General features: G+C 35.8%; 1 protein-coding gene across 2 annotated transcripts in view; it reads right to left on the reverse strand.

The window, feature by feature from the left end:
* LOC128217868 (plexin-B-like) overlaps positions 1 to 16,105 on the reverse strand; it is a 56,223-nt gene that overhangs the window by 19,368 nt on the left and 20,750 nt on the right. For both annotated transcript variants that reach the window (XM_052925301.1, XM_052925300.1), the window contains exons 9-15: positions 15,466 to 15,571; positions 13,118 to 13,293; positions 12,751 to 12,936; positions 12,334 to 12,421; positions 3,525 to 3,809; positions 2,458 to 2,619; positions 1,917 to 2,034 (exon numbers count right to left, since the gene is read on the reverse strand). In XM_052925301.1, the coding sequence (XP_052781261.1) occupies positions 1,917 to 2,034; positions 2,458 to 2,619; positions 3,525 to 3,809; positions 12,334 to 12,421; positions 12,751 to 12,936; positions 13,118 to 13,293; positions 15,466 to 15,571 (1,121 nt within the window). The remainder of the gene's footprint in view (positions 1 to 1,916; positions 2,035 to 2,457; positions 2,620 to 3,524; positions 3,810 to 12,333; positions 12,422 to 12,750; positions 12,937 to 13,117; positions 13,294 to 15,465; positions 15,572 to 16,105) is intronic.

Raw genomic sequence — 16,105 nt, forward strand, 5'->3', positions numbered from 1 at the left:
AGATTGAGAAAGCTATTACTGAAAGCATCGAGACAAATAATGCTATCACTGGAAAAATCAGACACATGTAATCACTGAAAAAAACAGGAAATAAAGATACTACTGTAAGTATCAGACAAAGAATGCTTTTACTTGAAGTATCGTACAAAGAATGCAATCACTGGAGGTATCATGCTATCACTGCATGAAAACAGACAAAGAATGATATCACTGGATGTATCAGATAAAGATTGTGAAACTGGAAGTATTAGATAAAGAATGATATCACTGCAAAACCTTATATTGAACTTTGTAGTTTATACCTGATAACATCTTTATGCACCGGAACAATTTGATAAATTATAAGTTAAATAGCCATTGGTTAGGTATCTAATGATTAAGAGGTGTCTTAAAAACAGCATTTTTCTTAATTTATAACAAATTATACCTTTTTTTAGGAAAATGAATCTACGAAAATGTATGTATTATGTATTTCCATAATGCTAAACATAACAAAAATATAAACAAAAGGGCTAAGATGGCCCTTTATTATATGACTATCAAATTCCTTTTCCATATCCAACAGTGAAAATACAGCACGCCGTATTGAAAAATCCGTATCACCATACTGTCGTTTTCTGATTTCGTATCATGCGAGTACCTTGTGTAATCTTGGAACTACTTTCCCGTTGCGAAAAAAGCGTCAACAAAAAAACTGGTAAAACCTGTCAACTTTTAAATACATTAAATTATATAACTTCACTCTCGCTCCAGAAGCATGTAAATATTCAGGACATGGTTCTCATGTTCTTCAAAGAACCATGAGGATAAGCACGAAGCAGAGAACACTTCCAATCCATCTATACAGCTGCTTCAATGAACAACCAGTTGTTTACCATTTCGAAGTTCACAAATTGTTGCATTATCACCATTGATGGAAATAGCGATTGACTCATGAACTTCCCTAAATTCTGCATATTATGATCGTCAAAATAGCCAACAAATATTTACTTTGTTAAAAATGGCCGCGTTATGTCTACAGGAAATGACGATTAGTGTATACTCGGTAAAATAAGGAACCGTTTTTTTTTGTTGCTGTGACATTTAATAATTGTTTTCGTATTAGCAATTTGTTAATTTTGCTTAAACAGAATATATTTTGTTCTTATTTTGCTCAATAAAGTGAATTCTGTAACTTCTGACTTCGTTCCGCTGTAGTAGCCTCCCTTGAGTTCATTACTCAAAACAACGTAACACAATCAAATTCATAGGCGTATTTGACAGATGGCGGTATATTTAAATCAAATTGAAACTGAAAAATAAAAGGAATTATTAAATAGGCAGGTATATAATAAATGGAACATTACGATAGAACGCTTTTCTGGTGACCTGCATCACGTCTCGTTCGGTGAGTAAACATGTATCCGTCTCGAACTGCGGTCTCGACGGATACGTGTTTACACACTGAACTCGACGTGATACAGGTCACCAGAAAAGCATCCTATCATATTATCCTCTATATATCGCTTAATTGATTGAATAAGGGTTATAAAGATATTGATCGGACTACATACAAGATGCCTCACGCTGCAGATAAAACAGGTGTAAAGAAGTATATATATTAAAAAATGGGGGTAAATAATTGTGATACAGGGTCATCTAAGGAACATTTTATTAAAATAATTTGAAAATCGATCCAGTGGAGAAAAACATTTTTAATGTTTTACCTTTCGGTTGCCATGGCAAACAGAATTCCACATGTATTCTAGAAGCGGAACAATCATGTGAAGTTTGAAATTGCCCCAGTGGTTTAGGAGAAGTTGTTTGAAGGAAAATGTTGACGACGGACAATCACCCTATCATAATAGCTCACTCTGAGCACTTTGTGATCAGGTGAGCTAAAAGTAAACATAGTGAGTGTATTGTAACATTATTACCCAACACAAGAAGAAACAGTGCAGCTCCAGCAGCTGCTCCGGCTATGATAAGGATGCTCTCGAACTTTGGTTTGTACTTAATGTACCCCAAAGTTGTATGGATGTTTCCTATTGTCACCTATAATTTAAAGAAAAAAAGGAATATCATAGTCAAGTGTTCCATATTATAATTAGGTTACTCCCCATCACTAATCATTTCACTCTGTGCTTCATCTAGTACCGTGGGCCATTATCTGGCAAATTTGTGTTTACTGTTAATGAAACATAATAAGAAAGTTAAGCTTCACATGTCGCAGCATACTTGTCAGAAACGTGTTGCTCATGATTACAGGCAAAAACAATATTGCGCAAGATGTACAAAGCGCCACGATCACCAAAATCACAAAAGGTTGCCATTCCCATTTCCTTACCAAAATGAATTTTAACCAACCATCGATAGTCAGGTATTCTATTATACTCAGTTACTTGTGATAAGTTAATGGATAATTTGGGAATAAAGACCAACTCTACTTATAACAATTAGTTCTGCTAGCGTACATACATTGACTTCAGGTAAAGTAGCTCCCGGTATTCCTGGCTGCGGTTGAGAACTTGGGGCCTTGCATCGCATGAAATCGCCTTCAAGCTCCACAACATTACATACATCTATTCCAATAGTAATGTTGATGTCGTGCTTCGCCGCAACAAGGTTAAGATTTTCACCCTATAAAACAATATTGTTAAAAGACTATGAATCTTTACTCATATAAATTAAGACAAAGATGGGGCCTTAATGATGGATGACTTAATTAGAAACGAAAACAAAAAAAATAGTATTAAATTGCATGAAATCTATCACCATATTAGTTAATTACATGCAAAACTTTTATCATAATAGTAAATTGCTAGCAAACCTATTGTCATATTAGTAAATTGATGAGAATCGATCACCATAATAGTAAATTCATGCAAAAATATCACCATATTATTATTACATTGCATGCAAACCTATCATATTAACAGTTAATTGCACGCAAAAACTACAACCTTGTTAATTACATGTAAAAGTAACAATATTAATAACTTTAACGCAAACCTATACCCACATAATTTGCATGCAAATTTGAACCACATTATTGCATAACATGCAATAATACAATGAAACTACAGGGACAAACACATTAGTCGCAAGTCCAAAAATAAACTTTTGAGGCACAGAGCAAAACTATAATCATATTACTGAATTACATGCAAAACTAACCATGTCAATAAATAATGTGCAACAATCATATTAATAAATAGCATCGAAAACTATAACCCTTCAAGTAATTTGCATGCAAAATTATAGCCATAATAGTAGTATGCATGCAAAATGTTAACCATGTAAGTAAATTGCATGCACAACTGGAACATCATTAGTGAATAAAATGCTTAACTATAACCATATTAGTTAATTACATACAAAAATATTATCATGCTAATGAGTGGCATGCAAAACTTTAAACCACGAGTAAATGAATTCCATCATTTATCTATGCTATTTAATGACATGCAAAAGTTCAAAATGCGCAACTTGCACCATAAAAGTAAATTCTTTGCCATGTTTTAACGAAAATGACTTTTTATCACCTTTATTTCCAAATACTGCTGATCTGATTGGTAAAGCAAAACGCCCTGGTCAAACTTGCTGATAGATGGGTCATGGAAGTATGATATATTAAAGGAATGTTCAACTCCATCCAACTTTACAATGATCGTGACAGTAACACATTCCACACATTGTGCAGATCTTTTCTTTCTTTTGTTACTTGAAGACGCCTTGGCATTAAGTTCTTGTATAATTCCCTTTGAAGCAGGTGGTACTCTACATAGAACTTGAGCAGAGGAGTTGGTATCAATCACACATTGTTCAACCTGCAAAGATAACTAGTTTTCAGTTGTGACTAAAATATGGGTAACAAAACGATGGCATGAAAACTTCACCGCAATCATGTTTGAAATTGCAAAATTAGTTTTCTATGATTTTAAATTAATATTACAGTAACTACATGTATATAATTGCTGATGTAACAGGTGGATGCAACTGTTTGGTTTTCTCAGATGAACAAATATTTTATTATGGTTACAGAAATGACCATGGTCAATTGCACAGATGTGAGGTGCTTCTATTAGCATTGTCACAAAGTTTCTTGAGAATACTATGAAAATATTTACAGTGAATGAGTGAATGAGTGAATGAATGAATAAATGAATGAGTGAGTGAGTGAGTGAGTGAGTGAGTGAGTGAGTGAGTGAGTGAGTGAGTGAGTGAGTGAGTGAGTGAGTGAGTGAGTGAGTGAGTGAGTGAGTGAGTGAGTGAGTGAGTGAGTGAGTGAGTGAGTGAATTATCAATTAAATGACTTAATATACATTAACACAAAAGCTGTCGTAGGACAGCGCGCTCGACTATACACCGCTTTGTCTTGGAAGTAATTATAATAATGATGCAAAAACAACAAAAAATGAAAAATAAAACTAAACAATATACGCCGAAATGTAAGAGAACCAGTTTTTTTATTGATTGACAGAAGAACCTCAGCCTGTTTTTGAAATTCATTTTCAATTGTTTATGCTTTTTAGTAACAGTGACGAGTTGCTGAGATATTATCCTATGTGTGCTAACATGCAAGACCTTAACCAGAATTTCAAAGTCGCATAATTAAGGGGCAAAAATTATAAAATATGACAGATAGAGTTATCTTACTTGATTAAAGAAGAAGGTTAAATGGTTGGGAGCCTGTGTGTAAAGTTTCAATGCAATACATGATGTATTTGCTGAGGTATTGACTGAAAAGTGGTTACATGCAAAATCTCAATCAATTTGAATTTAATGCAAACTAGAGTTATCCAACTTGGTTAATTAAGCAGGTTGGATGGTTGAGTACCATTGTCTCAATGCAATACCTTTAGTAGTTGCTGAGATATTAACCTATGTGTGCTTGCATGCAAGACCTTAACCAGAATTTTTAAGTCGAATAATGAAAGGCAATTATTTGCATTAAATGCAAACTAGAGTTATCTAACTTGGTTAATTAAGTAGGTTGGATGGTTGAGTACCATTGTATCAAGTCTCAATTGCTGAGATATTAAGCTATGTGTGCTTGCATGCAAAACCTTAACCAGAATTTCTAAGTCGAATATTAAAGGGCAATTATTTGCATTTAATGCAAAGAAAAGTCGAAAAAAGGCCTAATATTTGCATTAAATGCAAACTAGAGTTATCTTACTTGGATTTATCTAACTTGGATAATTAATTAGGTTTAATGGTTGAGTACCACTGTAAAAAGTCTCAATGCAATACCTCAAGTAGTTGCTGAGATATTAAACTATGTGTGCTTGCACGCAAAACCTTAACCAGAATCTCTAAGTCGAATAATAAAGGGCAATTATTTGCATTAAATGCAAACAAGAGTTATCTAACTTGGTTAATTAAGTAGGTTTGATGGTTGAGTACCACTGTATCAAGTCTCAATGCAATAGTCCTAGTAGTTGCTGAGATATTAACCTATCTGTGCTTGCATGCAAAACCTTAACCAAGGTGTGACACCGACGCCGACGCTTGGGTAAGTAGTATAGCTCTCCATATTCTTCGAAAAGTAGAGCTAAAATGCATAAAACATAAATATTTGAACTTAAATATATAAATTTGCGATTTTTTGTCAGCAGTCTTATATGACTGGTGTCCATGCATTTTCGCAACAATGGCTCGTTCCAAGACAAAAAAATAAAAAAGTTGTCAAAACCTTCAATCCGTGAGTGTACAGCTTTAAGCTCTAGATTTTTAAGGTTGAAAATCGACATTAAGAGGTATGTTAGTGAACATTTACTAACTTATTTACTGGCTATAATCATAAAATTTGTGTTTCACTTAATCCACATTACACTGTAAACCAGATTGTCATCAAAGAAACTTTTTTCTGTTACGAATCTCAGGACAATTATTTAAAAAAAAAATACTGTTCGATATCATAATTGTAAAAACAAGCGGCCCAAAAGGGCCTATGCTCTACTGGCATGGCTCTTGTGCTAATTTCAATTCAGAGCATGTATGTATGAGTAATAGGCAACAAATATATAGTTCACTTTTTGTGTTTGGGTTAGCTAAAAATAGCTGCATGTTCAATATCTGAGGACGAAAAGTGTTGTAAGCAGATAAGTTGCATGAACTATTTTAATATGTGCCAAGTAAAGGTAATCTTAGGGTAAAAAATAATTTCAAAACTGTACTCATGGTCTGTAGCTTTAAAAATGAAAAAGCTTGTCATAAGCTCAAAGTCAAGGACATCTGAGGACAACATTGATGCTCGTTTGCAAAACTGTGCACATGGTCAAAATTTCATTGCTGTAGCTTTAAAATTTAAAAAAGAAAGTCAAAAAAGGTGGGGCCAGCTTTTGCCCAAGGGGCATAATTTCAAATGTTTTGCTAGACGGTCATCATATGATGCTCCACAAAAAAATATCAAAGGTATGGGCCTTGTGGTTTGAAACAAGACGATTTTGAAAATATTTCTTAAATAAGTCTCTAGGAAAATTGTCAACCCCGGGGCAGTGCCAGTTTTGACCCAGGGGGAATAATTTGAACAACCATGGTAGTGGACAACTAAATAAAGCCTGATTCAAAATAGCAAGGATCTGCATAGCTGTTCCAGACAAAAAGGTTTTTAACACTTCCCAATTTAAGTATACCAAACCCGTGAACCCCGGGTATGGCCAGTTATGACCCAAGGGGCATAATTTGAACAAACATTTACAAGCAATTGTGACTTTACATGTAAACTTGGCTAAAAATAAACTTTGCTTATGTAGACTTGGCTAAAAATAGACTTAGCTAAAAATAACACGTTTTTATACTTTCAAGACCCATAGTCTAAGCATGCATGATCGGATCTGGCTTGTTTTCAAAATGATCAAAGCTTTAATGGAAATCTAAATGCTGTACAAGTTTCATCGAGATAAAATTAAAACTGAAGACTGTATCATGTTCACAAGCAATTGTTTACAGACGCAAATACTTTTTTATACTATCAAGGCCATAATCTAGGCATGGATGGGCAAGAAATTGTTTACAGACGCACAGACGCACAAACTACATTACCATTGCATAAGCTCTTTGGCACGAGGGTCCTCAAAATTGCAATCCAGTGTTGTATCCACTGTGCTACGAAGGCTTACCCTTAACGGTTGGAATATTTCAGCTATAAACCTAACTTGGTAATATCCAATGATAACATCGACTAGCTAATCACTCATAAGTAAAATATAATACTAGGTAGACATACCTAGTAATCTTTTTTAATGGAAAAATACAAAAAAACTGCGAAGTTTCAATGCATTTTACACATCAATACCAAGTTTATGTCAGATTTCGACAATCTTTTTTTTTTTTTTTTTTTTTCGCTATTTCATCATATGGAGTACAGCTCCTTTTAACCTCTCCATCAAGGCAGACTATGCTGCAACACAACTGCGGTCATCGAAGTGGACACCTTTAAGCTTTGATTTTTGGTATACTCTTCATCAAAGGTGTTCAAATGGATAACCATGTGTATACAACAGCAATTCTGAATGATAGTGATAGTTTAGAGGATAAAGACAGTCTTAAACTGTAAATAAACACTATCTCAAGACAGTATTAATCCTTTGAATGATTTCAAATATATCCCAGCACCACTTTTTAGGAAAACTATAGGAAACAAGGGAAAGTTACAGCCCGGACACGACAACCTATACTCTATGTCCTTATATGCAGCATTCCATTGTGAATAAACACTAAGTGTGATCTTGACCTAAGAGGTAGGGACACGGGTTTTGCACGCGACACGTCGTCTTGGTGTGCCCAACACATGTGGCAAGTAATTTTAAAATCTGTCCATACAAGGGAAAGTTACAGCCCGGACACGAACACCTATACTCTATGTCCTTATATGCAGCATTCCATTGTGAATAAACACCTAAGTGTGACCTTGACCTTAGAGGTAGGGACACGGTTCTTGCACGCGACACGTAGTCTTGGTATGCCCAACACATGTGGCAAGTTATTTTAAAATCTGTCCATACAAGGGAAAGTTACAGCCCGGACACGAGTTATTGAGCCGGACACACGGACGGTCGGACAGACGGACGGACGGGCGGTACGATTTTAATATGCCCACCTTTGGGGGCATTAAAAATCCAAAATATAGGAAAATGTAGGAAATATAGGCGGTTTTGAAAAATATAGGAAATTTCTCAAAAATATAGGAAAATATAGGAATATAGGAATTGGTTGACGTCCTGTGCTAAACTTAAATAAATTGTAAACTATGTGGTACTTCAGTTAGTAATTTTCAATGCATTGTACACATCGATGCCAAGTTTATGTCAGTTTTCTACAATTTTCTTTTTTATCACTATTTCATCATACGTGAGACAGCCCCTTTAAGGCTCATTCACTATCCACACAGAAGATGAGACTGTAGCTTAGAATAATCTACATGAAGTTCAATGGAAAAGTCTGATTTTTATATCTATCATTAAGTAAAAATGAAATTTCTTCTAACAAATAAAGTGTATGATAATTATTTGAATCTATGAACCTAAAAAAAGAACAATAATTACCTCAGAAGTGACTATGTTGAAGACTATAAAGTAGTGGAATCTCCAACAAAAAGGGAGACTATATAGCAAGACTTGCTGCCCTTCCTTCAAGAGTAAACTTTACATAACTATCAGACGTTAACATTTTGGCAATTTTGATGTTGTTGTTGTTGTTGTTTATCAATCTTGACCTTTGGTGTATTTTTGTAGAGGGTCACCCAAGGAAGCTTTCTCGAAAGTTTAATTGAATTTGGACAGGTAGTTTTAGAGGAGATTTTTTTTTCAAGCAAAATAGGAGGTTGGCCATTTTGTTGTTTTTTTCTGTTGTTGTTGTTGTTGTTGTTGTTGTTGATTAATCGTGACCCCTTGTTGTATTTTTGTAGAGGGCCACCCAAAGAAACTTCCTTTGAAGTTTCATTGAATTTGGAGTGGTAGTTTTAGTGGAGATGTTTTTTAAAAGCAAAACAGAAAGGCAGCCATTTTGTTGTTGTTGATCAATCATGACTCCTTGTTGTTTTTTGTAGAGGGTCACCCAAGGACACTTCCTGTAATTGAAATTGGACTGGTAGTTTCAGAGGAGATGGGCTTTTTTAAGCAAAATAGGAAGTAGGCCATTTTGTTGTTGATCAATCATGACCCCTTAATTGTTGTTTTTTTGTAGATTGTCACCCAAGGAAGCTTCCTGTGAAGTTTCATTGAATTTGGCCAGGAAGTTTCAGAGGAGAGTTTTTTTTAAACAATTGTTGATTGACTGACGGACGGACAGACGGACGGACAGATGCCGGACAAAGACCAATCACAATAGCTTACCTTGAGCACTTTGGCTCTGTTGAGCTTAAAATAACAATGTATAATGAATAGGAAAATAAAGTGAATTATTAAGATAAAATGCAGTTCAAGTTGCATAAAAACCTTCTACAGCTAAAATGAATAACTTATTATTTCAAAAATATACTTAAAACGCAAATAAATACACCTACATAGCAAAACAATTGCGAATAAATAAGCTTCTTGTTTTCTTTAAACGCTTCATATTTTGCTTGAAAGGCTTCATCTTTTCCAATATGTCTCAAGCCTCGAAAAGACGAAGCTTTTAATGCAAAATTTGAAGCTTTTATGCAAAGACGAAGTTTTAATTTAGGAAATTATGGCTAGATCAGAAATACTATTCGTTATGACTTTATAGGCATAACGACATTTATTTTAGGAAATAAACCGATCTATTTAAGTCCTGTAAGAATTGTTTATGTAGTCGCAGTAATACACAACTTTGTAATTTTGACGCATTGTGGTCGTTTGTTTACACTTTCTGACAGCCGGAAGTGCAATTAATTTTAATAGACTGCTTTCGATTCTGGGATCTAATGTAATCAGATATCAAGATTTAAGGCTAAAATTAGTAACCAGTCTGTCATACCTCTTCCTTTCCGTATTCGTCGTCTGTAGGATAGCATACAAAAATTTACAGCTTCATAAAATCGTATTAAATCGAAGTATTTTTATTGTTTTCTTCACATTATTTTAAGTTAAAATTGCACAGAGATGCCTAAGGCTCGAAGGAAAAGAAAACATCAGGTGGAAAATTACCTGGTCGAGGGAAATTTGGAAGATGTACCAGAGAAACCTGCGGGTTAGAATCTGATTTTGAGAAAATTATATTGGCCTCATAATTATTCCGGGGGTGGTGAGGGCACTGATTCACCAGGTCAAAGTCAAGGTCCAGAGACCACTTTGCCAATTTCAGTTGTTCGTCTTAGTGATGACGACTTGGCTGCACATGTTCCACAGCCATTGAGGGAACAAATTCAAAATGGAAGTTTAATTAATTTGGCTCTTCTGTTAAAGGGTTCCATTGAATTGCAAGACTATGCTAGTAGTAACATTTTGCGGCTAAATGACGCCGGGCAAATTGAGTCAAAGCCACGTGAGTGTAGGGAAAAATTCAGTAACATCGAAAAATGGACTGACGCCTTTATTATTTTTTCGGTAGTGTATCTCGCAAGATTTCCAAGTAAGGCCAATGAATTACTACACTTTATGTTTAACATCAGAGAGAGCTCTAAAAAGGGGGGTTTCGCATGGCAGGCTTATGACGAACAGTTTCGGCTACACCAGGCGATTAATCCGTCATCTTGGGCCCATATAAACACAGATCTGTGGTGGCGCTGCACACAGAACAGCGAACCCGTCAGTCACACTGGGCAAATTCCATCGACCCGCAAATTCACATGCCACGAATACAACAGTGGCAATTGTAGGTGGCCAAATTGTCGTTTTAGCCATACATGTTCAAGCTGTGGCGGTCAGCACCTTGCAGCGAGCTGCGGCGGGGGGAGGGTCTAACCAATTTGCTGTTACACGCTCACCAGCCGCCAACAGAGGCCGCCAAATTGTTTTTCGCGGCAGGGGGAGACCCTTCTTTCGAGGTGCCCGCCAATGAGCCAAATAATTTGGACGTTATGAATTTGTCCCCCACCCCAATAGATGTACATAAATTACAACTGCATTCGGAAGGATTTGATTATTCTTAAAGGATTCAAAGAAGGTTTTCCAATACATTATGCCGGGCCACGTGTGGCGCGAAATTCAAAAAAATCTTCGTTCAGCTCTTGCTCGGCCAGATATTGAATCACAAAAAATAAATGCAGAAATTGCTGAAAAACGGGTTGCGGGCCCTTTCATTTACCCCCCTTTTGAGAATTTAATTGTCTCACCACTAGGTCTAGTGGCTAAGAAAACCAGTAACCCAAATGCGCCGGATGTGAATAAATTTCGTATGATCCACCACCTTTCTTTCCCGGAACGGGAGTCGGTAAACGATTATATAGATCCAAACCTAGCATCTGTACAATATACTGGTTTTGACGAAGCTGTTGCCATGATTAAAAGATTAGGAAAAAAATGCAAATTGTTCAAAATGGACATCAAAAATGTTTTTCGGCTAATTCCCACTAGGCAAGTCGATTTCGAACTGTTAGGCTTTAGACATAAAGAGCAATATTTCGTTGATAAGGCATTACCTTTTGGCGCTTCTATAAGTTGCAGCACCTTTGAAAGTCTTTCAACGGTACTAGAATATTTTGTTAGAATATTGTGTCATCAGGCGAGTTGCTGCACTATTTGGATGATTTTTAGGGGGGGGGGGGGCAAAAATGTAGAGGCTTGTGCGTCAATCATGCATATTTTTATAAATACTATGGCGGACATAAAAGTACCAATTGCGGAAGAAAAAACGGAGGGACCGACCGAAATATTAGTTTTTCTAGGCTTAGAGCTGAATTCTAATAACATGACTGTTAAAATACCACGAGACAAAATAGAGCAGGTCATCGAAAAGATAACTGTTGTCTTGGCTAAGCAAAAAACAACATTAAAGGCTATGCAATCTTTAATTGGCTCGTTAAATTTTTGTTGCAGAGCTATACCAATGGGTAGACCTTTCTGTCGGCGCCTAATTGACTCAATATGCGGTTTAACAAAACCGTATCATCACATAAGAGTTAATAAAGATAAAAAAACGATTTGTTGCAGCGAAGCTTTTCGACAGGTCAAATGATGAGCAAAGCTCTTTTTACAAAATAAACCTTTTAACAAAATACTAACCTTTCATAAAAACGCAGCATTTCAAAAAAGAGAGGAAAGAACAACGAAGAAAAAGCACAGCTTTTGAGGAGTCGGAGAAGACGCATCTTTTTCTCAACTCGGAGAAAAGGGACGGTTTTAGCGTAGTAAGGCTTCGCAAAAGCTGCGCTTTTTTATGAAGCTTTGTTTTTATTTTGCAAGGGAAGCAAAAGTTTTTTTACCTGCTAAACCTTCAATTTACCTGTACTTCAGAATTGTATACCAGTCGAACTGTTCCAGCATTTGCATTATTCAAGTACTTCCCTTTCACTGTCAGCACTGTGCCACCACTTGAAAACATCAAAGAGGTTATAGTACTTTTAATTATGACATGAGACATTTTAAGTTTCAAAATACGTTTTCAATTTTTAAAGATATTCATTGCAAGGCCACTGTAGAACACGCCATACAGTGCTCTACTAAGTTGGATCCTAATCACAAACCACAATCATAAAACAAGGCTTTGACACAACAGAAGCCAAGTAAAATGTAACAGGTGAACCCTTCTGGTAATTCAATAGCAATTGAAATACAAACATGTTACTTTATTTATTGTTTCATTTTCGTTAAAATATAAGTTCTTTCTACAATGTAACGGTTGATTTGATATTAGAATAACCTCAAAAATCCTTTCTCTGGATATATCATCTCGATAACAGGATTCTCAAGAAAAGTAAACTTCAGTTCGACAACATCAATGGGTTCGTTTTTCGGAACACTTATATGCAGTAGCTTTACTGAAGTTGTACTTGGCACTTCAGGTGTCTTGCAAACAATAGCAAATGGAGGCTTTACAGACTCAGTCCTGAAAATGAAAGCATTTTAGGGGATACATATTCATCTGACGTTAGTTTAAAATTGATTTCAAAAAACAATTAGTATGAGTATATAAGTATAGTATACGAATATCTAAATAAACTCAATAAACAAGAGCACGCAAGCAGATAACTACATTCTATACAGTTAAATTATTTAATACTTCTTACGGGACATTTGTAGGTATGTGAGGATACACCTCTGGATGTTCACATTTAGCACCATTATCAAAAACAACGCTGGAAATTATTCTGTTGCCTACTCCAAGATTTTCCCCTCTTAATGTGATCATTGTTCCACCTGCTTTAGGTCCTGAAGTAGGCTCCATTGAAGTAATATGGCCATCCTGCAATTTAGTTGGATACATTACCAGTATATATTTTATGCCTTCAAAGAATTCAAACAAGAGCTGTCGCAGTAAGTTAAGAATGCCTCTGAAGAGCCATCCAGCTCAATGGATCATGCAATGGTTGATATGCCTTCATACAGGAAGAGCAATCATAAATTAAAGCATATGCTTGGCCCCAATAATGGTTAATGTCAATTGCGATGGATTGATGCAGTAAGAGGTAGGGAAACCGGTTTTGCACCCAACATGTTGTCTTAATGTACCAAACCCATGTACCAAGTAATTTTATAATATCTCCCTGCCTTCCAAAATTATACAGCATAGACAAGACCCCTACCGGTAATACTACATGTGCATATATGCAAAATTCAATAATAATTACGGTAAACTTTAAGTGTGAATGTGAACTTTGAGCTCTGGACGTTGGTCATATTGCCTTTATGTACAGAACAAAGGCACCAAGTAATCGTCAAGTCCCTCTGTTCATGAAAAAGTTACAACACGACCAGCTGTACTGTATATGAATATATGCAGCATCCCATAATGATAAAGCTGAGTGGCCTTGACCTTTGAAGTTGTTACAAGAGTCTTCAAGAGGACACATCATCTATATGTACCAAACACATGTGACAAGAAGTTTCAAAATTCCTTATCTGCATGACAAAGTTTAAAAGCACAGACAAAATCAACTATACTCAAAAATGTGTATTAATGTGACTTTTAACTATGAGGTTTGACAGTGGGTCTTGCACTTGGCACTTTGCCTTTATGTACTGAACAAATGTGCCAATTTATTTTAAAAACACAATAAACATGGCAAAGTTACAGCCACTACACGACCAACTATACTGCATAAGTACATATGCAGCATTAAATAATGAGAAACCTGTAAATGTAACCTACATGGAACACGTTGTCTTTATGTACCTAACACATGTGCCAAGTACGTTTAAAAATGAATGACGAAGACCTGACACAAACTATTCTCTGTGCATATATGCATTATTCTATTATAATTTAATCATAGTTTCTCTTTGAAACTTGAGCAAAAGTGGGCCTTGAACACAACACATTGCCTTCATGTTCTGAACACATGTGAATATAAATTTAAGAAAACCCCACTACTTTGCATGAGAACATTACAGCCCGGACACGACCAGCCATACGGTGCATATATGCAGCATTCAAAAATAAACCAGAAGAGCCACAATGTGATTCAACCAGGTCTTTAATATTGGAAATCAGAAATTCTAGCCAATTAATATCTTGTATGAGTAAGGAAAATAAAAGATCTTTTATCTTTTCTTTCATTATAAAAGTACTCATGTTAAGAATCTGAAAACTACCTTCCCACCAACTTTAACCACTATCCATCAATTCTTACTTAAGTGACTGAGTGGAAACCATTTCACTTTTTTCAGGAACAGTGAACTCGACTGTGGGCCTATCCCACTCAAAAGCATTCCTGAATGCGCTCTTGGTCTAAGCTGCCTACACACCAACTTCCATTACTATCCATCAATACCTAAGTTATTGGGCGGAAACTATTTTTTCTACTTTTAGCAACAGTGACATTGTTCCCCTTAAAAGCAATGCCAGGCTAGCTTTTCACATAAGCTACCTCCACACCAACTTTCAATTCTATCCATAAGTTCTTACTTAAGTTATACGATTGAAACTATTTTTTCTATTTTAAGTAACAGTGACCTTAACCTTGAGTCCATCTCTATCAAAAGCAATACCAAGCTAGCAATTCTAATAGCACCTGTTTTTCGTTAAAAACCTGTAAGCGTGGCCTTGACCTTTTGAGGAAGGGATGTTGGTCTTTCAAATTGTGACACGTCGTCCTTATGTACCTAACACATGTGCAAAGAATTTTAAAGCCCTGCTGTGCATGGCAAAGTTACAGTACTGACATGACCAACTATTCCCTATGGCCATATATGCAGCATTCTATGATGATAAAACTCCAACTGTGCACACGACACATGGTCTATATGAACTTAACACATGCAATTTAAATCCATCCCTGCATTAGAAAGTTGCAGCCCCAACAACGGTGCGATTTTAATATGCCCATCTTCAGCAACACAGAATCAGTCCTTTTTACATGCAATCAATAATGCAAGTTAAATTATCGACTTGTGTAATGAACCTTCCTGTACTAACCTTCCAAACTGGTATAATGTCATCACCTACTGGCAAACTTTGACAATCATCACCACGATAGAACAAAGTTTCAGTACCATCCCACCTGGTAAGCTCGCAAACAAAACTGAAAGCACAAAATATAGATTACTCACAAGGAAAGTTTGCTGTTAGTGAATTTATTTTTTAAGGTATGAAAATGGCCCTTTAAAAGATCATTAACTTGTTGATCTCTCCATTTGATGCACATTCATAACTTACTGTTTATATCAGGGGGGTTTGGCATCATGTCAATTCTCAAGAATCATAAATATTGTAAATATACAGAACATAATATTGAACTTTAGAATTGTTGGATTTTCCCAACTTAAAGAGATAATAATTCCTTACTAGGACTAAACAATGATCAAGTATTCTAAAAAATCATCATTAGCACAGACAGTCAGCAATTACCAATTGTTGGGGTTTTTTTTAAAATAATTATCGCTTAGCGGAAAAGCCCTTATACGCCGCACGCCCAAATGTTGGATATACTGCCCTGATAGAGCATCTCAAGAAATCAAAAGTTTCACTGAAGATGAACGTGCCACAGAATGGTTAATAATGTCGAAACATGGGGAAGAATATAAGAAAATATTGATACTGTTTATAATGCAACACC

Source organism: Mya arenaria, chromosome 14, assembly GCF_026914265.1.
Source record: "Mya arenaria isolate MELC-2E11 chromosome 14, ASM2691426v1".
Taxonomy (NCBI): Eukaryota; Metazoa; Mollusca; class Bivalvia; order Myida; family Myidae; genus Mya; species Mya arenaria.